General features: G+C 47.0%; 2 protein-coding genes and 1 long non-coding RNA gene across 6 annotated transcripts; 2 read left to right on the top strand and 1 right to left on the bottom strand.

Moving 5' to 3' along the window:
- The first annotated feature begins 33 nt into the window (after positions 1-33).
- KCTD2 (potassium channel tetramerization domain containing 2) lies at positions 34-9,085 on the top strand. Its single transcript, XM_021554592.2, has 6 exons — positions 34-315; positions 1,652-1,760; positions 2,269-2,360; positions 2,999-3,094; positions 4,829-4,954; positions 5,648-9,085. Exons 1-6 carry the CDS (start codon positions 55-57, stop codon positions 5,675-5,677), a joined length of 714 nt encoding a protein of 237 aa, XP_021410267.1. The 5' UTR covers positions 34-54; the 3' UTR covers positions 5,678-9,085.
- Positions 3,442-18,181, bottom strand: LOC110484162 (uncharacterized). The gene is made up of 3 exons (XR_002467706.3): positions 18,043-18,181; positions 4,806-4,991; positions 3,442-3,852 (listed from the first exon to the last, which is right to left on the bottom strand). It is a non-coding gene; the product is annotated as an uncharacterized LOC110484162 (long non-coding RNA).
- SLC16A5 (solute carrier family 16 member 5) lies at positions 17,152-25,439 on the top strand. 4 transcript variants are annotated; one of them, XM_021554570.2, is made up of 5 exons: positions 17,152-17,247; positions 18,126-18,375; positions 21,528-21,671; positions 22,647-23,510; positions 25,095-25,439. In XM_021554570.2, the coding sequence occupies exons 2-5, from the start codon at positions 18,156-18,158 to the stop codon at positions 25,334-25,336; spliced, it is 1,470 nt and encodes a 489-aa protein (XP_021410245.2). In that variant the 5' UTR covers positions 17,152-17,247; positions 18,126-18,155; the 3' UTR covers positions 25,337-25,439. The 4 variants fall into 4 exon arrangements, with proteins under 4 accessions (XP_021410245.2, XP_021410237.2, XP_077643482.1 ...); XM_021554562.2 differs by having other exon boundaries at positions 17,154-17,247; positions 18,129-18,375; XM_077787356.1 differs by lacking the exon at positions 17,152-17,247 and having other exon boundaries at positions 18,109-18,375.

Below are 25,439 nucleotides of genomic sequence, written 5' to 3'. Positions count from 1 at the left end.
CGGGCGGAAGCGGCGCGGGCGGCGATGGCGGCGGGCGGGCGCTGAGGCTCCGCCATGGCCGAGGGGCCGCCGAGGGGCCGCACGCCCAGCCCGGGCCCCGGCGGGGCACCGGGCCCGCCCAGCCCCCGCGCGGCCGGAGCGGCGGCGGGATCCGCCGGGGCGCTGTCCCCGCCCGCCGCCGCCGCCTCCAAGTGGGTGCGGCTGAACGTGGGCGGCACGTACTTCGTGAGCACCCGGCAAACGCTGTGCCGGGAGCCCAAGTCCTTCCTGTGCCGCCTCTGCTGCCAGGACGGGCCCGAGCTCGGCTCCGACAAGGTGAGGCCGCGGCGGGGCCGGGACCCCCTGTACCGGGACAGCCCCTCCTTGAGTCGCCGGGGTCCCCACGGTGCCCCGGTTTGTCCCTCGGGCGTGGGACACCCCCGGCTGCCGCTGTCCCCGAGCCCCTGCATGGCCCCGGGCCCCTGCATGGCCCCGGGCCCGGGCTGTGGATGAGCCGGTGTCCCACGCGTTGGGGCACGTCACTCGGACACATCGGCGGCTTGTCCCTCGTGTCGCACGGTCAGGGAGGTGGTGGCACCCCCAGGAACAGGACCTGTGACACCCAGATGCCGCAGGTTCCGATCCCTCCTGCTCCCACAGACCGCGCTCAAGGAGCAGCCCACATTCCCCCGGTCGTTACAGTAGGGAAGGAAACTCCTAGAAACGGGAATGTTACAATTTCTCACCCCGAGCATGTTTGCTGTTGGTTTGGTTTTTAATATATTTCATTCTCATCAAAGATCATGATGCACATTCCTTGCATGGCTGGACAGTTTTGAAGTCGCTGCAGTTTTCTGTAAGGATTTTGCAAACGATTATTCTCGCAATTGCAGATTTTCCATAGGACCAGCTGCACAAGGTGTTGTAAATATGTTGGGAGTGGGTCAGCCAGAATTAGTTGAGTCTGTTGCTGCTTCATTCAGAGTTTATTCACGAGATAAATCCTGGTTGTGATTGAAATATCAGTCAATAGCATCAGTGAGGAGAGGAGATATTTCAGAGTGGGTTTACACTGTTTTTTATTGCTTTAGAGTAGATTGGCAGGAGGAACAATTCTTCAAAGTCCTTAAGAGAAGGATGTGAGAGTTCTGCATCGGGCTTGTGCTTCAAAGCTGCTCAGGAGATGCTTTTGGCTGTCAGTTGATGGTTATTTAATGCCAGTACTTGTTGTATTGCTGGACACATGGCTGGACAATTGGAATGAGTGTTTGCAGTAGTGGAAAGGGAAAAACAGAATAACTGCTTTGGCTGCCAGGTGCCCTTAGCTAGAACTTGAGATCCCATTTTCCTCCAGAGGCTCCTTGTTAAATAGTCTGGAGAATAGGCTCAGCCAGAACACAACCGCCAGATTTTGGTTCTTACTGCAGTGAAAAAGCCCTCCTAATCCCAGCTTTTTTCTCCAGGTCCATAAACTGTGTGTACAAGTGCTTTATGTGAGGCATCTGCCAGCCTTACTGGGGCTGAAAAAGAAAAATGGCTTAAATGTAGCATCATTTGTACACCTCCCACAGGCAAATGAATCCAGGTTCTCAAAGAGAAACTGTTCAATTGATTGTTAGATTGAAATTATTTTTTTCATGGTACCACTGAGCTGTCCCTGTTTTGCTCACAGGATGAGACCGGGGCCTATCTCATTGACAGAGACCCCACGTACTTTGGTCCAATACTGAACTACCTCCGGCACGGGAAGCTCATCATAAACAAGGAGCTTGCAGAGGAAGGTAAGACAAAAACAGCAGGAAAGGCTGGAAATGCTGTTTGGTAGCACGTCCAGGAGCCCTCACCATAAACTAGTGTGAGCAAATTTCCCAGGAGTGCTGTTAGTACTGTTAATTGCTCATTAGCAAGGATTAAGTCATCAGATTCTGTGTCTTCCTGAAAGCAGAGGCTGCAGCTCACAGCACACCCTGTCACACTCTGAGCCCAAGGTCTGTTACAGACCATGGTTCTTCCCAAATAGGCAGCTCTGAGGGCTTTCCCTTGATGGGGCTGGGTGAAGAAATAGACATTATACCATGAGATTTCTGATAATTCCAGGGAAAGGGGAATAATTTTTCTTAAAGATCCTCTTAAGTCACAAAAGGAGGTGACAGCTAGTCAGGCATTTTCTCCTAGCCTGAGAGCAGGAGGTGGGTGGCACATTTGGGATTCTGACATCTGGGCTAGATTTGGAGTTAGCAGCAGGTTTGCATCCTTGTGACAGAATCTGTGCTTTGGGTTCCTCCTCAGGGGTGCTGGAAGAGGCTGAGTTTTACAACATCGCGTCCCTGGTGCGGCTGGTGAAGGAGCGGATACGGGACAACGAGAACAGAACCTCTCAAGTAATGCAGCTCTGGCTTATGGAGTCAGTTTGGTGATACAGGAGGGCATGCATGGCTGCAGCCCTTGCAGTAGCATTTCTTTGGTTCAGCAGTAACAGGGGAATAAATGCTGTAGGTGGATTGGGACATGGCTAGCAAAGAGTCCTCAGTATGCCTTTATAAAGCATAGACCACTGAGTCATCTCAGCACTGTAGGAAAAAGCAAGGGACACTTACAGGAGAAGAGCCAGGAGCAGAAATGGGTGGTTATAAAGCAAAACATACTGTTTTGGCAAAGAACAGCTCAAACTCTTCCTTCTCTAAACCATTTCTTCCCTTTGTCTCTCTGTGACATGTTTCCCGTTGATGCTCAGCTGATATCAGCACATCCAGTAGATCCAATTTCAGAAATGTTTTCAAAAAGCAGTAAATGGCTTTGAAAGCTAAAGAAGTTTTGCTTTCACTGTAGCTTAGACACCTAGAAAGCTTTTAAGAGAAGAGTGCCAGGCATATGGTTCTGTTTTGGAATCAGTGAGATAAAAAAGCCTGTGAGGCTCTGAGTTCCTAAGATGAGAGCTGGAGCTGCTTATTAATTTTCTAGAGCGATACTAGTAAAGCAATTGCTAAACTGCACTTAACAATTGTTCTCTGTGCTCCAGGGACCCGTGAAACACGTGTACAGAGTGCTGCAGTGCCAAGAGGAAGAGCTCACACAGATGGTGTCCACCATGTCCGACGGATGGAAATTTGAACAGGTACCATTACCAAAGAATGGCAGAATTCCTTTGAAAACTGGATGTGGAATAAGCAGAGTTGCCTGTTGAGTTACTCTTCACACTGCTCTGCTCTTCTGAATAAGCAGCCTGACCTGAGCAGCAATTCACTTGTGTCCAGTTACCTACACAGGAGAGCAGAAGTCACTCAAGCTGCCAGAGAGATTTCATTTTCTCTCAGGGCTTCTTGTCTCCTTGTCAAATCCCAGAGCAGTTCTTCCCTTCTCTTGCATTTCATCACATACACGATGCCACAACATAACAGTTATATTCAGGAAAATTACCAGAGCCATGAAAAAGCACAGCACAACTTTCTTGGAACCTCAAAGCCATGACTGCTGCATTTGCTAAAGAGGCTCAGAGTGACATGAGAACTTTCTGCAGATGTCCTTGCAGTGCAGCTGGTTCCAGGGCTGGGTGTCACTGCAGTTGCATATGGCATTAGTTCCACATTTGGTTTCTGGAATCAAGCACAGTTCTCTTATTTCTGAGGAGGGAGAATTGGAGCAAGCAGGCCTGGGTGTTGTGTTGTTATATTAAGAAACTACAGAATAGGGTCTGTGGATTACAGCTGTGTCTTCCTATTTGGTCCAGCTTCAGTACAGGTGGATGCTGTCAGTGTGCTGACATGAAGTGAGGCAGAGGATTAGGAACAGCACTTCCCATCAGTTGTTCTCATGGATCTGTTCTGTAATGCCTGAAAACGATCTCAGAGTGGAGAGGTGGCCAAAAACCTGCCCCTGTAAGGAAATTGTGAAATACTGTGACCAAGAACCACTCATTGCTCCATGAAAATGCAGTTCTCCAGCACCCAGGTTTTGCTGTCCAACAGTTTACAGAATCTGCCTTTCACACATCCATATTTGCACCCCCAAAACCTTGAGGCTACAGGCAGTGCCTTTTATGGGAACCTGCACCGTTAGATCTTTCCTGTTCTTCCTTTTCAAATCTATAATCTATAAATATGGAGCTGGCTCTTCCAAAATCTATTTGGACATGGAAGTTAAGGTGCATGCTGTACATTAAAGTTTCCCAGACACACACAATTGATACGAGTCACCAGAATGCTTTCTTCAGATGACTTGGATTTGTTTTCTGGAAAGCAGAACTGAGTTGTAAATGACAAATTAACTCTGTACTCCAGGATGGTCCTTTTAATATAATAATGATGCATGAGGCAGATGGGATTTTTTGGATTGAGTCCAGATCCCCTCAGCACAACAGTAATAGAATATAATCCTGTTTACACAGATACCAGACTCCATCTTGGCAACATCCAAATAAAGGACAGTGTCTGTTTGCCACATGTCCCCAGTTAATCCAACATCTGCCTGGGGTAAAGAATTCCCATTTCCACATCAGCCACAAGGCACTTGAGAGATGAGTTCAGCAAGGTCCAGGCAACTTGCAATGCCTACCCACGTCTGAGTGAAGTGGGTATTATATATTGCACAATCTGTTTTCCCTTTTTGCACCCTCAGAAACTGAGCAATGTTCTGCTGTGTTCAGCAGTAGTCTCAAGCTGGAATTCCTTCCCGGGGCTCCAGGTGCCACTAGAGGGCTGTGGAGCTTGGATGTGTCCCTGCCTTACACACACACACACACAGGAGGATGCAGGGGACACTTAGTCCAGAACAGATCTCCTGGGACAGTCCTGTCTCACAGCAACTGTAGGAATAAAATCAAAACTTACCTTGGCTGTCTCCTGTTGCACAGCTGATCAGCATTGGATCTTCCTATAACTATGGAAATGAAGACCAGGCAGAATTCCTCTGTGTTGTGTCCAGGGAGCTCAACAATTCTACCAATGGCATTGTCAAGGAGCCAAGTGAGAAGGCCAAGGTAAGGCACCTGCTCAGATGTATCCATTTGAATTCCCCTAGAAAGAAAAACCTTTTCAGCACCAGGCTGCAGCAGTAGTTCTGTGGATCAGCTTTCCCATTACCTTTTCTATTCCCTCTTGAAAGATTTCATGATTTACTGTAGGACAAGAGCTAAGGCTCTTTGTGCACTTCAAATTAAGACCAAAATACTGAAGTAAAGAGGAACTTGAAGAGGGAGAACAGATTAGCAAGGACCTTTGAGGTTAGGTTTTGTGGTTGAAGGATGTTGCAGGGAGAAACAAGATTTTTTGTTCTCTTTCAATCCTCCCCATCCCTGGAAGTGTTCAAGGCCAGGTTGGGTGGGACTCTGAGCAGGCTGGTCTAGTGGAAGATGTCCTTGCCCAAGGCAGAGGGGTCAAACAAGATAAATTTTAAAGTCCCTTCCAAACCAAACTATTCTATGAATTCACTTTTTTTCACAGAATAAAAACAAAAGGCAACATCTTTACTTCCTGGCAAGCAGCTGAGTAGGATTTCTAGAGAAGGCGCTCACCCTTAACCAGCCTATCAGTTGTTGTGGTGCCATAAAAGCCTGCAAGCTGTTCTCACGTTTGTCCATGCTTCCTTTCTCTGCAAAAAACAAGGACTCTGAACAGGAACTTTTGCATTTAAATTTGTCTGAGGTTTTCATAGAAGGTATCTTCTGTTTCAGATTCTTCAGGAGCGAGGATCCCGGATGTAATTCAAGTGTCCACTCCATTAAACTCCCAGATGTCACAGGGCAGTCCAGCTGGGCAGAGCATCTCTCCACAGAGCAACCCAGCCCTTGTACAATAACCAAGCTAACGCAAAGCCAAGCCTGTCCTGCCAATGGCAAATAATTCTGGTCATAACCAAAGGCTTTTCTCTTACCCTGGAAACCGAGAAAGGAAAAGACTCTTCCAGTTGGACAGTCCTATCCACAAGTATTTGTTTTATTTACTTGGCCAGCGCTGTATTGAAATTTTCTGACAGTGGCTGGGCTGGATTCCCAGTCGGAGCCTTTGTGAAGGTTGCTCAGGTCCCCAGGCCCTTGTAGTCAATCCCACCTTCCACAGGCTGCTGTGGGTGGGAAGGTCCATATTGGAGCTGTGCCATTGCTTGCTCCCAGGTCTGCCACCAGAAAAGTGCAGGGACCTTGCAGGGCTCCCCCACTTCTCCCCCAGATCTGAAGAACAGGGCTTTAAAAGGAGGAACAAAACAACCACTCCTAAAAAACCCTCACAGACTTTTCTGTCCTTGCTTTGTATCTGTTCCTTGTTCAATTCCTAAGAGCTGAGTTTAGATCTGAGGGGAGGGGAGTTGTGTGTCCATCTGACACAGGTCTTACTGGTAACACTATTCCACATGGGCTCCTGGTATTTTCCAAAGCCCATTACTTTGTATGCATAAACAAAGAGGCCTGTGTTCACCCATAGTAGTGATAGAGTTATACTCCCATCCTTTACACTTCTCCACAGAGGAAGAGTGTGACATCTTCCCCCCCAAGTATCTGCCATGGCCATATCTTAGCCTGGTGCAAAGTTACATGGTTTAGGGACTTGCTGCTGCCAAGTTCAGCTTTGCCTTGTTTGTCTCAGCAGTGTGGGCTCTGTCTCCTTCCCTCTCACCAGGGAGGGCTTCAGGCAGAATTTCTTTTGTACTGTTCCAAGCAGGTAGGTTTGTCTGACCCCACAAGATCCTTTGCGGAGGAGATCCCCTATTTACACACAGTGATTTACCTGCAGCCCCCTCACATCCCCACCTTTAAGAGATCACCTCAAATTACAGAGGGACATTGCAGAGCTGGGGTGGGGGGGGTTTGGTGAAAAGTTGCCAAACTTGTAATGTTCCTTGTCCAAAGTGATGTGTCAACTTTTGTGACTTTTCTTTCTTTTTTTTTTTTTTTTTTTTTTTTTTTTTTGGAATGCCTTGGATGGATGTGCAAAATGTTCGTTTGTGCCTCTCTTGAATTCTAATCTTAGCCAAACTGCAGTCATGGTTCCCCTCTGTAACTCTGTGCCACCCCTAAACAAGGGCATGTCCCTCCTAGTCTGGTAAATGGAATTTCATAGGAATTTGCTGCATGTTTTCCCCCTTTCATCCTGGCTTTGTTCTTTGTAGCCTGAGTGTCCTGGCACTTGGGTCATTTTCAGTCAAGTCCCAAACTGACATTACAGCAAAGCTTCGGAGATGCTGGAATTCAGACATTGACAAGCTCAGAGCAGATGTTTCTCAATAAGCTACCAGAAGATCCCTCACCTGGACTGAGGGGTTGGACTCCTTTCTGGAGGGCTTCAGCTACCCATGTTCTCCTGAAAGTTTTGACACAGAATTAGGTAAGTTTTCCATCTTAACCACTTGTTGCTGAGAGGGTCCTACCAACAGTCCAACAACCAGTTCAGCAACCAAGGTGTGCAGCAAAGACACTTGAGTGGCACGGCTGTGTTCTGCCTCTCTCCAGTCCTTCTGCATGTCCTCTTGCCTGTCCTCCATCCTGCTTTGCCAGTGTACCTCGGGTGGAGCCCTTGCCTCATTCTCAAGACAGACTGGTTAATTGTCTGTGCTAGATTGGTCCTGGTAACAACAGACTGTGCCAAATGTCTTTGAATTCACATTGTGTCAATGACAGGCTGTTGAATCACAGCTGGCTTTCCATCACACTGAAAAACCCAGCTCTGCTTCCCTCCATCTGCCCCGTTTATAACATGGTGAGCTGGTGTTGGTGTGATCAGACTACACACCTTGGCTGGGCCTGAACAACACTGTGATGTGTACAGATCTCCCTCCTCTGTCCCTATGCTGTAGCCTCAGCCACTCTATGTGCTCATAGCTAAGAAATCAAGCACATGTATGCAAGTTAGCAGCCTGAAAAGCGCTTTAACAATCTCATTTGTCTTATTCCCCTTCCTCAGAGGAGGGAGTTTTTGGGAACTGGTCAAGAAATACCAAACCAGAGGCAACAGGAACAGGTCAGGCTGTGTTTGTCACATTGATGCCAGCTGAGCACTTTGTTAAACCATAGAGCTCAAAGCAACACTGACTGCAGAGGGAAACTTTCTGTCCAGTACAGCTCAAGTAGACAAGAATAACAAACACTTCCCTGGCTTTTTTGTGTCACCAAAAATGCCACACATGGTGAAGCCCGCTGGAGGGTTTGCCTGATGCAGTGATGCCATCGCTCTCCCCTCTGAGCCACAGAGAGCCTAAAAGTGACCATTAGCAGGTGAATGGCACAGCTGCTTAACTGATGAGCACAAGAAAAATCAGAGTTGCATCTTGATTTTCCCTTTTGTGCTGCTTTTAGCAGCGAGAAGGTGCCAGGGGACCATGGACTCTTTGGGTTCCATTGCAGGGTCCTTTGAAGTTCAGTGGAACAAGTTTATGGTAGAAAACCAGTCATTGGTACTGGATGCTCAAGTTTTTGAGTGATATTTAGGACCAGGCATGAAGTCCATCCAGAGCAGGTACATTCCCAGTGAAGGATTTCTCTTCCCTAACTGTGCTAAGTCACCTTTACCCTTAGACAGGGCTGGTCTCAGCATTATGCACCAGTTGCATCCCTTCTGTGCTCAAACAAGGCTTTTCCTTCCATTGCCTTTCACTCAGTCACAACTATATCAAAATTAGTGCTGAATTAGGATGAAATTTGTCCCGTTCACTCTAATAAAGTATAGCGTGTTGTGGGCAGAGTAGGAGAGCAGGGGTAGATCTGCCTGTCCAAGAGTGCTTATGCCTCTTGCGAAGATTCACTTTAAAGCATTAATCCTGGGAATGGAGTGTATGACACTTTACTTTTTTTAAAAATTTTCCCAGTGGCCTAAATTGTTTCATTATGGCAAGACTGGAAATAACCTCTTGAAGTGTCTTTGTTTCTGCACATTTTTAAAAACTGATTTTTCTCAGGGGTGACTGAGTGGGCTGAGGCGAAGGGGGCCTGGTTGGCTGCAGGGCAGGGGCCGGAGTAGCCGGGCCATGGGCTCCTACCCGGAGGTTTTGTACAGTTTGTCACATGTCAGTGCCCTTTGCTACTGTTTCTCTTTGTTTATTAAATGTGTTTGAATAACAGTTGAGATGCCGTGATTATTTTTTTTCCCAATAAAGATTCTGAAATGGGTTTGAAAAGTCTGAAGTACAGTCTGCAGCCCGCTGCTTTGCCTGCACCACACAGATACTGCATTATGGTGGAAGAAATGTGCAGATGGGGCACTTGCTTCTGGCTTCAATTCACTTCTAACAATCATTTGCCAAAAGGAGAATCTGGAGTCCTAGGCTGCTTTCAGGGATAAAAGTACAATTGAAGCTCGTTTCTGATGTTTTGGTCTATAAAATAATCTCAAATTCCACATTTATCCTAACCATTTCCACTGATAACCACAAGCAAGTAGAACATTAATACAGCCATTAAATGTGAGTAGCTAAAACAGGAAGAGGATTTTTTTTTTCCCTGTCACCTGTTATTTGCTAAACCTCTACTCAATACTGGACCACATGGAGAAAGAGTCTTACTGGTTGAGCTTTGATTCTGCCAGAATTGGATGACATTGGCAATTTAGGCCCAACACAATGAAAAGGAAGAGCAAGGATGCAAGTGAATGGGAAGTCTTGGATTGAGTTAATCCTACTCTTGATTACAAGTGGCTGTTGCCTCCTGTGAGTACTCTGAAGGCTGCCAGTCTCCATCCTCACTGCCACAAGACCCTCAAAGCCACAGAGCAGGGATGGGCTGACACATCCCCAAAACAGGGTTTAACACCAGCACAGACTCTCCCCACACAGGAAGCTCACCAGAAACCATGGCTAAGCCAAATCACCACACAGCATGAGTTGATTTAAGACAGTATTTTCAAACCTCTTGACCCATTTCTCTATCCTAGACCTGCCTGCAGGTCTGCACTGTCAGCAAAGCCACACTTCAAGTGCTAGCAGAGTCTTGGGCAGAGGTGGAAAGTGCAGGGCTGGCACTGCTGACACCACACACGTTTGTTCATCAGGGAGGGCTTGTCAGCAGAAATTCAGGTTACAACCAGCATTTACATAATGCCATAACCTCCCTGCTACCCCACCTTAGGGCTGTCTGATAAGGCTACATAAGCTTGGAAAAGACTTTGCAGGACCTTTAAGCAGCTCCAGGTCTGCCAGGCAGGTGGCTCCTCTAACACAATGCTATGTCACCATGAAGAGGACACAAGCATTACTCAGTGGTTCCTACAGGAACTGCAAGCTGGAGCTGCCAGGTCTTTGCACCATCCCTCACTTTCCCATCCAAGGCTGTGAAACCCATAAACTTCTTTAAAAATTAATTTCTTTACTTGCTGCAGGAAACAGGTGATGCCTCAGCATTACAAAGCGATGAGAGGTTGTGCAGGATAGGCAGCGTGTGTTAAGTTACCCAAAATAAAAATCAACCCTGTACATCAATTCTTAATGTGCTGGTCCTGCTGCTGCCAGGAGCCCAAAGCTCAGCTTTCCCTGTTGCCAAACTCAGGCTGCTCTAGAGCTGCTGCAGCAGCAGAAGGGAAAGGGGGGGATTGGAGCAGCCAGAGGCCCTGCAAGGCCTCCCTGGCAGTCACTTGCCTAAGGTAAGGAATGCCTAGTCATGATGACTGGATCAAAGAAGCCCCTCTTCTGCCTTTGGACCCTTGTTATCTCTCTGTAAGGCCATAGGTCATATTTGCCTTGACCCTGGCTATTGGACAATTTCCAACACCCCTGTACCCTATATAAGCCCCCATTTCTGCCCAGTTCAGCAGAAGAGCTGTCACTGAAACTCTTCACAGGAGCTGCCAATATAAACACCACTGTGGAACCTCACACAACCTTCTCCTCTCTCTCTCCCCAGGTGTCTGCCCAGGGCACTTAGCAAGCAAAGAGCTGAAATCACCAAAGAGCTGATCTCACTGAAGAGCTGAGCTGCTTGCTAAGATTGCCCATGGCTGGGAGCCTGCCTGAGGGCCCTGGGCAGGTTGTGCTTATCAGCCCAGCGCTATCTGGGACACCCACGGCAGCCGGGGTCGGATGGACACCGGGAACCCCAGGCTGTAATAGGGGATGGTCTGCAGCAGAACTGACCTCAGCAGAGGGTTATGGCCCTGACTCTGGTCTGGGTTGATCAGAGCACCCCAGGCTGCCTCCCAGCACTGTTGCCCCAAGAAGATGTGGGATATCCAGTGAAGGCACATCCCCAGGGACAAGCAGCTCCTGTGAGTGAGGGGCTCTGTCCATGGGGATGTGCCACCACCAAGGCAGCAGGTGAATGGCACCACAAAAACACCCAAGGGATTTCATACCTCTGCATAGCAGAATTACATCCCTCCTACCCCCAGAGACAAGTAGAGGAAAAAAAATCTCCAGGTGGCTTTGCCAGGTGCTTGGGAAAAAGATGAGTGACAAAACATCACAAATTTTATGATAGCCACAGTAAAGTCAGTAGGTAGTGCAAGCACTAAACTATGGCAGAGGGACTTGAAAATCCCCTCATCAGACTTTTCTGCATTGGAAAACACATAAAAGGAGCCATTTTACATCCTCCTCTGGAAAGAGAGGCTCAGGCCCCCTCTTGTCCCCCAGGCTGTGTCCAGGGCCCACCAGGCTCCCTGGGGCTGGTGCTCCCCACAGCACTCCCATTAGTCACCCCAGCTGGCAGCTCACCTTGCCCCTGACATTTTTGCCTGGAACACAATTAATTAATTGTTTTTTCTGGCCTGCCTGCTCGTGTCCATGGACAAAGAGAAAATAGTAATTAACATTAAAGATAGGAAAGGGTTTTAGCAGTGTCAGACACCTATCAGCATCCAACTGCTTGGCCTGGGGCTCCAGCAAAATTCAGTGGGAGCTGAGGCTGCATTTCTCCTCTGTGCACGTGGGAGGGTGAAATGCAGTGGTGCAGAGGTCCTGCCACAGCCATACATGCATCTTGCACAACCCCTCCACATGCTTTTCTGCTCTGCCTCAGGCTCTCACACACAGCCGAAGGTCAATTCCTCACTTACCCGCCCACCCTCACCCAGAACAAAGTAATCAAGCCAGATCTGTCTGCAGACAGGAAGCCTGCAGATATTTTCAACTCAGCTTACTAACTTGTTTGGGAAACAAGGACCTTGGCCATGTCCTTCCACATAGATCTGGTTTTGAGGCAGTTATTGACAGTTTAACCCAACTTGCACATGGTAAATAACTGCCACATACCCTCTTGCTTTCCAGGCTGGAGAAACACCTTGGTTACTCCAAACCACAGTAAGGAAAGAGTTGCAATGCCCTAGTAATTACCTTCAGACTGTGGTACAACAGACAAGCAAAGGCTTATTTCAAAAGATATTTGACCTTCTGGTAATATATTCTGTTAGAGGCCTCCATCCCTCCTAGGTGTTTCCCAGATTTCAGCAGACAGGAGTCTGACCCAAATCCATCAGCAGTGTGAAGTGCATACAGTCCTCAAGTTTCATCAGTGAGCTGAGAGCTCCACTGGTCTCTCTGTGTCACCAAGACTATCCTTGAGCTCAGGGCCATCTAGGCAGCAGGTCCTTTACCACAGCCAGGAAAACATGCATCAGTGAGCTTGATGAATTCAAATGACAACATCTAAAAATTAGGTAAACTATTTGGGCAACCAAGCAAGGAGACAGGCCTTTAATCTGGGCACTGAGTTCAAGATGTCTTAGAAAAGCAGGCAGATTAGACACTAAATGGATAGAAAACACTAATAAATGGTCATCTTCAACCAGTGTGTTTTTACCTAGAATTTTAATACAAAGAAACATGTAAAAAGTAAGAAGAAGAGTCTTATTTGCCAAACTAAAGGGGATTTGCCCACGAAACAAAGTCTCAAGGCCACGTTTTGCTGTTTCCATATCCCTCTGAAAATATGACACTAAGGTGCACAGGGACCTGCACTTCCCACTGTAAAGAGTTCCTGCCTTTCCTTTTCCAGAAATCACAAAACTGAACACTGTGATGCCTCTGAGTGTGAGCAGGAAGAGCCTCAGTGTCAGCACTAAGTTGCTGTATGTTTCTTCTACCCTGTTGTGACCTCTAAGCAACACCCATATCTTCCTCAGAGCAGGACATCTTACTTGGACAGGAGACCTGGGCAGGGCCTGGCTGGGATGGCAGAGCACCTGCTGAGAGCTGAAGAACCAAAGCTGAATAGCTGGAGCCCAAAAACCTGCTGGCTTACTAAAAAAACATGCTCCAAAATTTCTGGCTGATTACTTTCAACCCCCAAAACCTCCTCCAGCTGCTCCACAGATCCAGCAGTCAGCCACAAGGAAACACTTATTTTGATCCTACTCCCAGTGAGTCCCTTATTCCTTATTAATAAAAGCCAATTTCAACCATAATTAAAAGCTTGTTTGAGGGAACCTTCAGCCACTGCTCAGGATCAAAATATCAATCTATGAAAGAGATACCCTGCAGCAGAGCTATGATACCCACAGCTGCATCACATCCCATTTCTCTCTTCCTCTGCCACAGCCTCACCTACTGCAGCAGTTTTCTTGCAGCTAATGATGAGATAACTTCATTTCTTGAAAAGCCTGGTTTTCCCAGGAATGTGCCCCCCCAATCTTCCCAAATGCAGGCAATTGCTGGAAGAAAAGCACCAGCAGCTTCCAGATATCCTCAGTAACCTCAGCCAGGCTCCTAGCAAGGACCTCCATCTGTTCAGATACTCCATGCCACCACTGGTCCCTCTCTCTGTCCACTCCCAGGGCAGGCCAGGGCAGCGTGACAGGTTAGAGTGTCACACATCATGAGCTAGAGCTGTTCCCAAGGCCACCTTCATCATGAGTTTATGCAATGTCTTCCTCAGACTCATCTCTAGATCCCCATTGCCTGAGGGAATGTTGCCCTTGGCACCACACTTTGTACACAAAGCACAGGCTCTGGGACAGCCGGGACCAGAGGGGATGGTGGCAGTCAGGAGGGCAAGGGCCAGCATGCACACAAACCATCTGCAGCCACCCACCAGCCAGAGATCCACCACCAGGATAAAGAGCAGAGAGACAAGCCACAACTTGCTGAATTCCTGCAGGCCAGTGGGAGCTGTCAGGGCATGCTCTGGTGCCAGCTGCCTCCTCAGCTCTCATTTCCCATCTCCAGGCTAAACCGTGTTATCCCAGCACTGGCTAATGGCCATTAAACCTAGTCTCAAAAGGGGCATTTCTCACCTGGTCCTCACATGGTTAGTGAGTAATGAGCACAAAGCAGCCAGGCAGACCCCAAGTCAACCCAGGAGTGCAGAAAGCAGCAGTGAAACTGAGCAAAAAGCAAGTCATGTAAGGATCTGGACTTAAATGCAGCTGGGGAACAAACAGGATGGAGGGCGTATGGGAGGAGGACACAGATGAGGCTGGTCAGGCTAATTAAGACCAGTTAGTGCAGGCAGGACCCTGATCCCTTTTGCAGGGGGAGGATGTGGGAGTGATGCTATGGGAACTGCTTGGGAAAGTCAGGATAAACCAGCACTTCCTCCAGCCTTGGCACTGCACCATTTTCTCAGTACTAGCAGAGCTGGTCTGAAGGGGTTTTTCCAGGGTTGTTCAGATCCTATCCCAGCCTCAGGAACCTGTTTTTGGTGCTCTGAGACCTCGGTTTCTGTTGGGTCTGTCTACGTTCCAGGGATGGATCAGAGCGAGAGTTTGTGACTGAACCTGGGGAACGAACAACTCCCTGACACAAAACGCTCTGCAATCCTATAGCTGAAATGTCACTTCATTTCCTTTGCTTTAGACAAAAAACAAAACCCAAAACCAAAGAACCACCCACACTTCCTCTGCAAGAATTAATCTGCCAGAGGATTTGCTAATCTGGATCTCTGGAACAAATTCAACTGGTCTTTCTCAAGTGTGATTTGCAAGTTCTGAGGCGTTTACACTTTGGTATCCAGCCACAAAGAATCACAGAACCATTTCCAATGAAAGGCTGGAAAATACCTTTAAGGTTATTGAGTCCAACCGTTAACCCAGCACTGCCAAGGCCACTGCTAAACTCAGATTTTAAGTCCCAAAGCTGCTGCTGAGGCTCCTGAGCATGGGGCTGGTTTACCAAGCTGTAACATGCTGGTAGGGACAGGGAGAGCAGGGAACTTGCAGCCACCTCCACGGTGCCCCAGGCACAGCCTGTCCCCTGAGGGCTGCAACCAACTGCTGACAAGTGACATCCAGCAGAGACAAGCCCGTAGCACTGGGCCAGACTGCACCACTCGGGCTGAGGCTTTAATCAGAGCTAAATCTGGATTCTCTACTGTCACCTCACTGGATGACCTTGGAAAAGTCAGCTGGGATATAATATAAGCTAAATGGGAGAGGATGACAAAGAAAACCATGGTCTCAGGATGAAAAGGTACTTAAAAGGTCACTTATAAAGGTATTTACCAAGACAAGTGCTTGGCTTTCCTACCCTCCTACCCTGAGTGACTCCAAAAAGCAGTTTACCACCCCACCCAGTTTACAGTAAACATCTTGCTTCTGTACATGCAGCTTATTTTACACATTCATAAAATATGTGTCCAGCTCATGCCAGGGCTATGCATGATGGCAGAAAGGTGCAAGAAACCTTCTTATCCATTCCCATTCCTGTTCTAAAGCTGCAGGCATTGTCCAGTTTCTGAACACCCCCACTGGTTTGGGCAGTAGCTCTGTGTCTCCCCAGCTACACTCCTGACTTTCCTGCTGGACCCTGTGGCTGGGTCTCCCTCGTCAGTGACTCCAGAGAAGTGGGCTGCTCATCTCCTTGCAGAGGTGCCCCAGCTACAAGCTCTTACTGAAGACTATAAATATCATTATTTGCATAACATAAACCTGAAATTGTGAAATATAAACCTCTTCCTTTGAGGTAAGCTACATAAACGGTGCAGGTTGTTGTGTCTCTTGGCATGAAGGGCCCCCTGTTCTTGCAGGGAGTAGCCAGGAACCCTCATGTCAGCAGCTGTTTGTCCCCCATCAGAGCTGAGAGAAAGTGAGGCACTGAAGAAGAAGGATGAGTCACTGTGTGAGCACTCCTGGTCTGCTGCCATAAATAACAGCTAGGGAAATCCAAGGTTTGGATGTTGATGTCTTGGGGAATCACTAGAAGAAGAAACAACATTCAGACATGAACAGGAGAGGATTAACTTATCAGGGCAGACAGTGACTGCCAGAGAGTGACTGGAGAGAAAGACTGAAACAGGCAGTTGTTCCCTGTGTCCCATGCAGAGCACTCATGTGTCCTCAGGTGCTCCACAGGCTGGTAGAGAGAAGCACCTTTGCACTCTTCACCAACAAAAGCACACTGTTTGCAGTAGGCACCCAGGTGTGGCTATTGCTGTGAACTCCGATCCTATTCCCAACCCTACTAATATGGAAAGAAAATCTGCTTGTGAAAATCTGCCCGTGTTTCGCAGGTGTCCCAGTCCTGTCACGTTCACTGCTCAACACCAGGAGCACATTGCCTGAGAGCATCAAGCCCATAGGAGCAGAACAACACACACCAGCCCTCCACTTTCACACTGTCCATCCTATCTGGGTACCTTGGAAGGGTTAATCCGAGGGTTTGCGGCGCCGCTGTTGCCCGGTGTGGCACAGCCGGCTAAGAAAAAACTTGTTCCTTTACCTTTGTAAAGGAGGCATCGAGGAGGCAGTGAGGAGGTCGTGTAGCACCTGCAGCACATCCCCAGGGTCCTTGCAGTGACTGTGCAGGTCGGGCTGCCCAAGAGAAAAGGTGTCCTGCAGCCTGGGGCAGAAGGTAGACGAAAGCCATGGGGTCTGCAGCCCCACTGGAGAATCCTCGCCTGTAAGCAGGCACCCAGGGAGATGTGAGGGGAGCCAGGAATCTGCTGGATAAACTCAAAAGTTGGACAGGGCAGCTGGGAACAGAGAAGAGCTGTGCTTCTGCCTTTTTTTGCAGGTTTGCTGTTGCCGGGGAGAGGTTTTAGGCTGTTATCCAGCTAATTCACACCACAGAGACAAGCACTTGAATTAGTTGCATTATCTGTGCCCAGCTAAATTGGACAAAGGATTAAAGTGTGCTGAGCACCACCACCGTGATTTGCATCTCAGAGCCCCTTCCCACGGGCCCCCTCTGCTCCCAGCCTTTTTTTATTTCGTTTTCTGGCTGTCAGCCAGCCAGCATAAGAGCCCTGTTTACAGAAATGATGCCTAGGTTAATATTGCAAAAGACTTCATCAAAGCCTGTAGTCGCTACTGAAGCAGAAGGGTCTGACCGTGGGCCATGAGCTGACCGGGCTGCGCACACAGGGGATGAGCCGCAGCCACGCGGCACCGCCTTTCGTTTGACAAATTCTGGTCTCAGCCTGAGGTATGAAACTAACTTTCTGCCACCATGGCATATTTGGAATAATGAGCAAAATCAAACTATTATTCATCTCTAAAGCTGGACACAAAACCTCAATGCAGCTGTTGTTTTAGGGAAAAAACACTATTTGAGTGCTAAGTAAATACTGCGCTGTGCAGTGACCTTATGGGCTCTTTTTCTGAGCTCATCCAGCTGCCAGAGATTATTATTTTATGCATGTTTATTCATGTGGAGAGGATGCAGAATGCTATTGCTATACGTTTCTGTCAGTCTCAGAGAAATACAGACTGGGATCTCTCAGAAGCAGCTCCAGATCTAGAGAAGTAAAGCAAAAGCCTATCTGCCAGCAGTGGATTCTAATTAATTAATGCCTTTTAAAATGCTTTTTCACCACCAGTACTTTGTACGTAGGTGTAGTTTTCTTGAAAGGTTCACACTGAGCTCTGCTGTGACACATAACCTTTATAGGTTTCTATTTTACTTGGCATTTGCAGTTTTTCCTCCTCGGCATGAGGACTGAGTGACCTTAGCAATTGCCAGCAAGGGGACTCCATATGATGAAAGCAGGTGAAAGGGAAAATAAGGGCGGAACTAGGTAAAGCCAATTCATACCTCAGAGGAGGTGTGGTCCTGTCCTCTACCTAGCTGTGGTCACAGTCTTGTGAAATATAAAAGGAGAAGGCAGTGGTTTCTTAAACAATCTGGTGCCAGGATCCTGTAGTGAGAAGGAAGGGAGGTGCTGGAAGAAATGCAGAGCAAGAAGTCAAGAGTGTCAGCTGGGAAAGGTGTGGGACTCACCGGTGCTCTGAGCCTGTCAGCTCTTCCCTGAAGGCCTGTTCGCTGGGCTGAGGGTTGCATGGTAGCTGCACTCCCTTCCCCAGCAGGCTGGCTTAGAGAAGAACAGAGCTATCATGTCCCAAGGAGAAGCAGCAGGACGTGGCACTGCCAAGCCCCAGGACCAGGGATGGGCATGGATGGTCCTGCTGGCTGAAGTGGTGCTGCAGGGGTTGACGCTGGGCTTCCCATCCTGCATTGGTGTCTTCTTCACGGACCTCCAGCATGAGTTCCAGGCCAGCAACAGCGAGACATCATGGTTCCCGTCCATCATGGTGGCCGTGCTGCACGGAGGAGGTGAGTGATGGCAGGTAATGGTCTCCTCCACAACCTGTCTTGTGCTGTTGGTGGGAGGATGTAATGAAGATACTTTCAGCATTTCGTTAAGGCAGGTGGTGGGAGGGACTGGCTGTTTGGCAGGACACAGCATTTCCAAGCCACTTGGATCCCACAGTCCAAAGCTAAATGCCCACAGATTCCACGCTCCCTTTTGTCACTCCCAGAGTCAGCCAAGACCCTTGGTCAAAGAAGGCAAATCCCTTTCTCAGCCCAGTTTTTCCCGATCAGCAAGACCACAGTTATATCTCACAGAAGCTCTTTGAATAAGCCAGCACACAGTGTTGCTCTGGAGCTCTGGTGCTTCCTTGGTTCATCTTGTCCACAAGAGCACATCTCCTTCCAAGTGCCACATGACAGCTCTGTTCTTTGTGGCTGAAGAGATGCCAAAAGCTGAGCTCCTCAGTGCTGCCAGCTGAGGCAAAGCCTTAAAAGCAGCTCCTTGGGCATGGCGCACACACCTACGCAGGCATCAGGGTGGATGTGAGCAGGGCTGGATCCCTGCAGAATGTGGGTCAGGCAGCACCCTCCGGCTGCAGAGGTGGAAGGAACATTGTGCTCTGGGGATAGGGGAGTGAATCACTGGTTTTCCCCTCAAAAAAAATATGGGAGCAGCACAGGGCAGTGGTCCCAGATTCCACACATAGATGTGGGGATTCTTTTTCTGCAGAGAGAAAAACAAATCTTCAGCAGTTCAAGGATTTCCCAATGAGTGGTCTGTGCTTTGTGACCCATACAAATCCTGTGCTTATTTGATAAACAGACAACCCAAACCCTACTAGGCAACAGAAGGAAAGTTCCCAGTGTTGCTCATGTGTCCAAACTTCTCCTTGAGTTCATTCATGCTCCCTTCCAATGCTAGTGAAAGTTGATACTACGTTATAAAGCAAAAAAACAACCCCAGAGCCCTGATTCACCCTAATGCAAAGGCTATGGCAGGCTCAGTCTGTACCATGCAGGATATGGTTGGCAGCCACCTGCATGGAATTGAGAGTTTGCACCTTAGCAGAAACAGCTGGGTCCAGAATATCAAGATGCAGATGGAAAGAGATGTCAAGGGAAGTGACAGGGGGAGGAATCACCACTGAGAGACAGCAGAAATAAAGCAGTATCCTCGGGGCTTGGAATTTGGAAGTTGTTGGGCATTCCCAATCCTGCTTTCCAGCTCCTGTGATGCTTCTGTGATTAGTGGGAAGGATCCAGCTGGGACCTGATGGCTCTGGGAAACGGTCTCAGAAGCAGCTTGGACCCAGCATGTCCAGGAAGGACAACTCTGGCAGGATCCACAAGAATGTCAATTATCTTGTCATTTTTAATGAAGTAATTGTTGTATAGGAGGCTAGAACCACTGTAAAAGGTAATACAAATTCAGCCAATACATAGATCCAAAAGTTATATATTAGATAAGGAAAGAATAGCCTTGTCTTGATATTCACAATAGAATTAGTCAGGGCACAGCCAGAGAGTTGTACTTTGCTTGCCAGTTATGCCTCCTGTTGCAGAGTGTTACAGCACAGGAGGGCTTATTCTTTCCCCCAGTAGCAGAAGGCAGCAGTTACAAAAAACAGAAGGAAAAAAACCCCAAATAAACAGAGATCAAAGCTTCCCTCTCAGGCCAAGCACATATGGCTTTTGCTGCAACTTCTGACCTCCTTTGGAGGGGGCCAGGCTTTACTTGATTCAGGTTTTCTGATTATATTTCAGCACTTAAATCTTTCATAAAATTGCATGCTGCTGTCACCAGTATCTCTTAAAGGCTTCACTCTATTTTCTTCACCTTTATTCTTTTTAATTAAGGAGAAAAAAAATTATATGTTGCAAAAATTGGAAAAGGAAAGGAAATGGGCAGAGCAGCCTGTTGTCAGAGCAGCCAGTACTTCCATGCAGGAGAGCTATGGAAGGAAATGGAGAAGGGCACAGGGCAAACATTAGCTCACAACTCAGTCAAACATACCCCATTATCGGTGCTACGTTCCTAGGTAAAAGCCATTAATGATTATTTTGTTATAAGATAATTTGAGAGACCTAGGATCCTACATCTGTCTGCAAAAAGGGATTTCAGGCTGTTACAGGTTCCTGCTCCTAGATATCCATGCACACAGAACATTCTGCACTAACTCATACAAATGCAGCACTTTTGTTGATATTATTCTTGCAAAAGAAAGCACAAAAGCCCCAGGCAAGTGAGAAATAACATTTGAAACCCAGACAACAAGTAACCAGGAACTAATAATGAAAAACCCTTATGGTTTTTAGAACCAATCTCATTATTTTCTAGTGTTCGATTTATGCCTTCTTGGCATAAATCTAGTTAAACAGCAGTACCATCCTTAATGTCTTCAGCAGGAGGAAAAATAATCCAGTCACATTTGCTGGACACTTTTTCAAAGGCTGGTGAAGTCGGAGGTGAAAATTTCCCAAGCAGATCAAAATACAGACAGCTGCACTCCTAATTTTAATAATGTTCCACTGTTCACTTGACTGTGTGGGTTTTATTTCAAACCAGATGTTGATTTAGGTCACAAATATGCCACAGGTTATATTCCCTACACTGACTGACTCCTAATTCTGCAGCTTACAGTCATTTTGCATTTGCTTCCATAACCTTGAGTCTTCAGAATTGGGAAAAACATTAATAAAACCTGGAAAACCTTGAGGATCCTCAAGGGAACAGGAAAAGAAACTCTACCTTCAGATCTTCTTCTGCCAGAGCATACAGACAGAAGCACCTTCCCAGTGGTGGGCTGCAGGTGTGAATTAATCTTTCCCTGCCCCAAAATTAAGGACATTAAATGTCATAAACAAACAAGCAATTTATCATAATCTCATGGAATTCATCAGAAGTCCATTTCCAGGCATTTTAATGAAAATCCATCACATCCTACTCTATGATCAAAATCTCAGCAGATCACAGACTTCACCTCAGCCAACAAGCTGGCCAAGCACTTGGGAGGATCACAAAATTTATTTTCTCTTCCTGTCTCCCTCACATTAAGCTGCCTGGAAAACCTTCAGGGCCTCTAGACTACATCATTTGATAATTGCAGCAATCCAGCAGGTACAAAATACTTCCTTTCTCTCTAACTGCTTCCCTTTTCCTTCTCTACTTCCAGGGCCCCTCTGCAGCATCCTGGTGAAGCGGTTTGGCTGCAGGTTTGTGGTGATGCTGGGTGGGCTGCTCAGTGGGCTGGGAATGGTGTCCAGCTCCTTCTGCAAGTCCATCAGCCAGCTGTACCTCACAGCAGGCCTCATCACTGGTACGTACTAGAGAGCAGGGAATCTCAACTTCTGTGCTGGAGATGGGAAATGGGAGAGCCCTGACTAAGTGGTCACATTTTTCCACTCATCTGTGAAATAGGAGAACTCAACAGCCTCCCAGCACAGCAGAAATCCGACAGCCACTAGACTTGGCTTCCACACCCTTTTAACACTCACCTCACCCACTCAAGCTCGCTGGGAAGTGCTTCTCTCTGGAAAAAGCTACAGGTCTCCAGAGGCTAAAATGGAGAAAAAGGATGTCTATTCTTTTTAGTAGCTTCCCAGCCTTTTGTCTTTCAAGAAGGGAGGGGTTTTGTTGTTTTTCCAATCTTGGAACATGTGTTGGGATAATGTCCTTCTCAGATTCCCTGAGCTTTTAATTCACCACTTCAAAACTGGGAGAGAATGGAGACATATTTTTCTAACAAAAGACCCTGTTGGTTTTGAACAGAAATAACAGATGGGAACTTTTCCTTTCCAAATATTTCTCCTATGTAACTGACGTTCAACTCTTGGTTTTTAATAACACAGAGAAATTAATTCCTTACTCTGGAACCATTCCTGCTGGATCTTGCAAGTTAAGCAGTGGCCACTGCATAGAGAGAAAAACAAGCAACTCCCTGAGCCCTGATGAAAGCATCAGGAGAGAAGCACTGCTCATTGCATGTGGTATAAAATCCAATCTTTTAGTGAACAATTCCATAGCAACTTTAGGAATTGCAGTGTGTCCCACAAAAACATCTGTTTAGATCAGTATATTTACTATACCCAAGAAGACAAATACTTCAATTTACACACAACATCCTTTTTCATCCCTGGTGTCAGGTTTCTGAGTATTAATCAATCCCTGGGGGCTGTGTGGTAGGTCAGAAAATGCTTCAATGCCAGATGAAGTAATCTGTGGGTACATCCTGAATTTGGGTTCTTTTTACCCTTTAAGACAACAAAGAAGGATCATTTATTTTCATCTCTAGGTCTAGGATCATGTTTCAGCTTCCAGGCAGGAGTGACTGTGCTGGGCTACTACTTTGTACGGTGGCGAACACTGGCCAATGCCGTGGCCTCCACCGGTGTCTCCCTTGGTTTCACGCTGTGGCCGCTGTTGTCTCGATACTTGCTGGATGAGATGGGATGGAGAAACACCTTCCTCATCTTTGGAGGAATACTCCTGAACTGCTGTGTTTGTGGAGCCATCATGAGACCCATTCAGCTGGCATCAGGGTCACTTCCACAATCTGCCAAGCCCAAAGAGGAGCCAGGGAGCAGAGCAGAAGAGGTACAGCTGTCCAATGGAGCATCTCACCACCCCACACTCCAGCAGCACACCAAAAGGACAAAATGCTTACAGATGCTGCAGAAGTACCTGGCTTTTGACATCTTCTGTCAAAACAAAGGGTACCAGATTTACACTGTTGGAGTAACCTGGATGATGATGGGGTTTGCCTTACCCCATGTCTACCTTGTGCCTTATGCCACCCACCATGGGGTGGAGGAACGCAAGGCAGCCCTCCTCATCTCCATCATCGGGTTAATCAACATCTTCATCCGCCCTCTCACAGGGCTGCTCTCAGGACACAGAGTCTTCACAGGAAGACGCATCTACCTGTTCAGCCTGGCCGTGCTCCTCTGCGGGCTCAGCAATTTCATCTGTGTCATTTCAGCTGAGTTCAGTGTGCTCATCCTCTACTGCATCATCCTCAGCATAGCCATGAGTGGCATTGGGTCGCTCATCTTCCAGGTGCTCATGGATGTGGTAGAGATGGACAGGTTCTCCAGTGCTCTAGGGCTCTTCACCATCCTAGAGAGCATCACCCTGCTCATTGGGCCCCCACTCACAGGTGAGAGAGGCTATGAAAGCTAGCTGGGAGAACGGGGGTGGTTTGGAAACTGGTGACAAGCGTTTGTGAGCATCAAGAAGAGAAATTACGGAATTTCCAGACCTGTGGTATAGGTGAGTTATGCAAAGGGAGCGGTATAAAAGGTACGGTTGGAAAGGAATCATCAGCCTCTTCTGACAGCTGGAAATTAATTTCTACAGCTGCATCAAAAGCACACTGAAAAAAATAACTCACTTGGTAAGTGGTCTGATACATATGGGAGCAATGACAGCTTTTTTCCAGTGGCAAGAAGCTGACACGAATAACTATGAACTTTTTCACCTTTTTACTAGTTTGCATTGTTTTATCCCTGAAGTCTCAAGAAATTGTTGAACATCCCATTAAACAAATTATTTGTTTTCACAATTATTACCAGTCCTACATTATTCAAAAGCCCCATAGTAAAAGCTTCTGTTCAGTCTTCTTTCCAAGTTCTGGAGCATATTATTTTTCTCTGGAGACAAGAAAGGAGCTAGTTATGACTCTCAGTCTGATAAATTATCCACAGTTCACTCCAAATGCCACTAAGTGACCTGTTCAAGACACACCTGCTCCTGCAGTAAATTCAAAAGACCAACAAACAACAAATGTCAGCCTGAGCATGTCAACCTCAGTTCAGTCTTTAGTTCCCTTTCCAGACAATTAATTGTGGCCAATCAGCAGGAAAATTATGTCTGGTTCAATAATGTGATGGTAACATGCAGTGTATTTCATGGTACTCCTTGGCATTAGCTTGTCAGTCACTTCTCTCAAAGAGCAAAAAAGGTCCCTTCTTGGTCATCTCTGACAGGAGACTCAGATAGGCAAAAAAAAGCACAGTAAAAACAGCTCCATTTCTGTTTGTAGTCCTAAAATCTGATACAGAAAAGTACACCATGGAAAGAAACATCACCAATCTTGACTGAAAAATACAAACAAATAAATATTATGGATAAGCAGCCTATGGAAGGCATAATGTATTTGGCCTAAGTATCACTTTTCCATCTTTAATATTAGTGATAAATTACTCCCTTCATATCTCATGTTTCTAAATGGTTTATATTGAGGTCACTTAATGTTAGTCATAATCTTGCTGTGCTGTGAATTTCCTTATCCTTCTTTAAACAGGATTAGAGACAAATGTTCAGTTTAGAGACCTTACTATGTAAATTTCAGAGCTATTTCTCTATCTCGTTGTTCTGTTTTCTGCCCTAGGATGTAATAGGGTCGCTCATTTCAAAAGCCACTGAGTGGCAGTGGCACAAGGGTCCTCAGCTGAGCAAACAAAATTAAGCAGCAGGTTGGGGAAAAATTACAATTTCCTTTCTTTCCTGATTTCTCTGTGTATTGAGAAATACTTTCCACAGAAGTATCACCTAACTTGTGACTACAAATAAAAAACTAAACAACCACTAGAATCCAGAGAAGAGGAGAGAACTTAACTGATCAGAGAATGCTTGTCTTTTGTATATGGCAGTTTGCTGAATGATTCATGTTTAATGGTCATGTACATGAATGTCTTTAGTGTGCCTCCTCTCTTTGGCTAAGCTATGACTTCTATTTCAGGTCTCCTGGTAGACATAACGAGTGATCATCACTACGTCTTCTACAACTCCAGCTTCTTCCTGATATCAGCTGCATTATTTATGGGGCTCAGCTTCTGTGCTCTGGAAAAAAAAAACAGATTGAGAGAGGCTTCCAAAGCACATTTGGACAATCCCTCCAGATACCAATACAGTGAAACATCAACAGAACCAAAGGCCGAAAGTCAATCCCCTCCAGCAGTTGAGTACATCACCAGCATATGAAAATAAAGAAGGGGGGAAAAGAGCAACACCATGAAGTGGTCTGTATAAAGCAACACGTGGCCCAACACTGATGGCAGATCAGAAAAAAACAGTCTTCTTTCCA

This window comes from Lonchura striata, chromosome 19 (assembly GCF_046129695.1).
Source record: "Lonchura striata isolate bLonStr1 chromosome 19, bLonStr1.mat, whole genome shotgun sequence".
NCBI lineage: Eukaryota > Metazoa > Chordata > Aves > Passeriformes > Estrildidae > Lonchura > Lonchura striata.
This window is presented reverse-complemented; position numbering and strand designations above follow the sequence as displayed.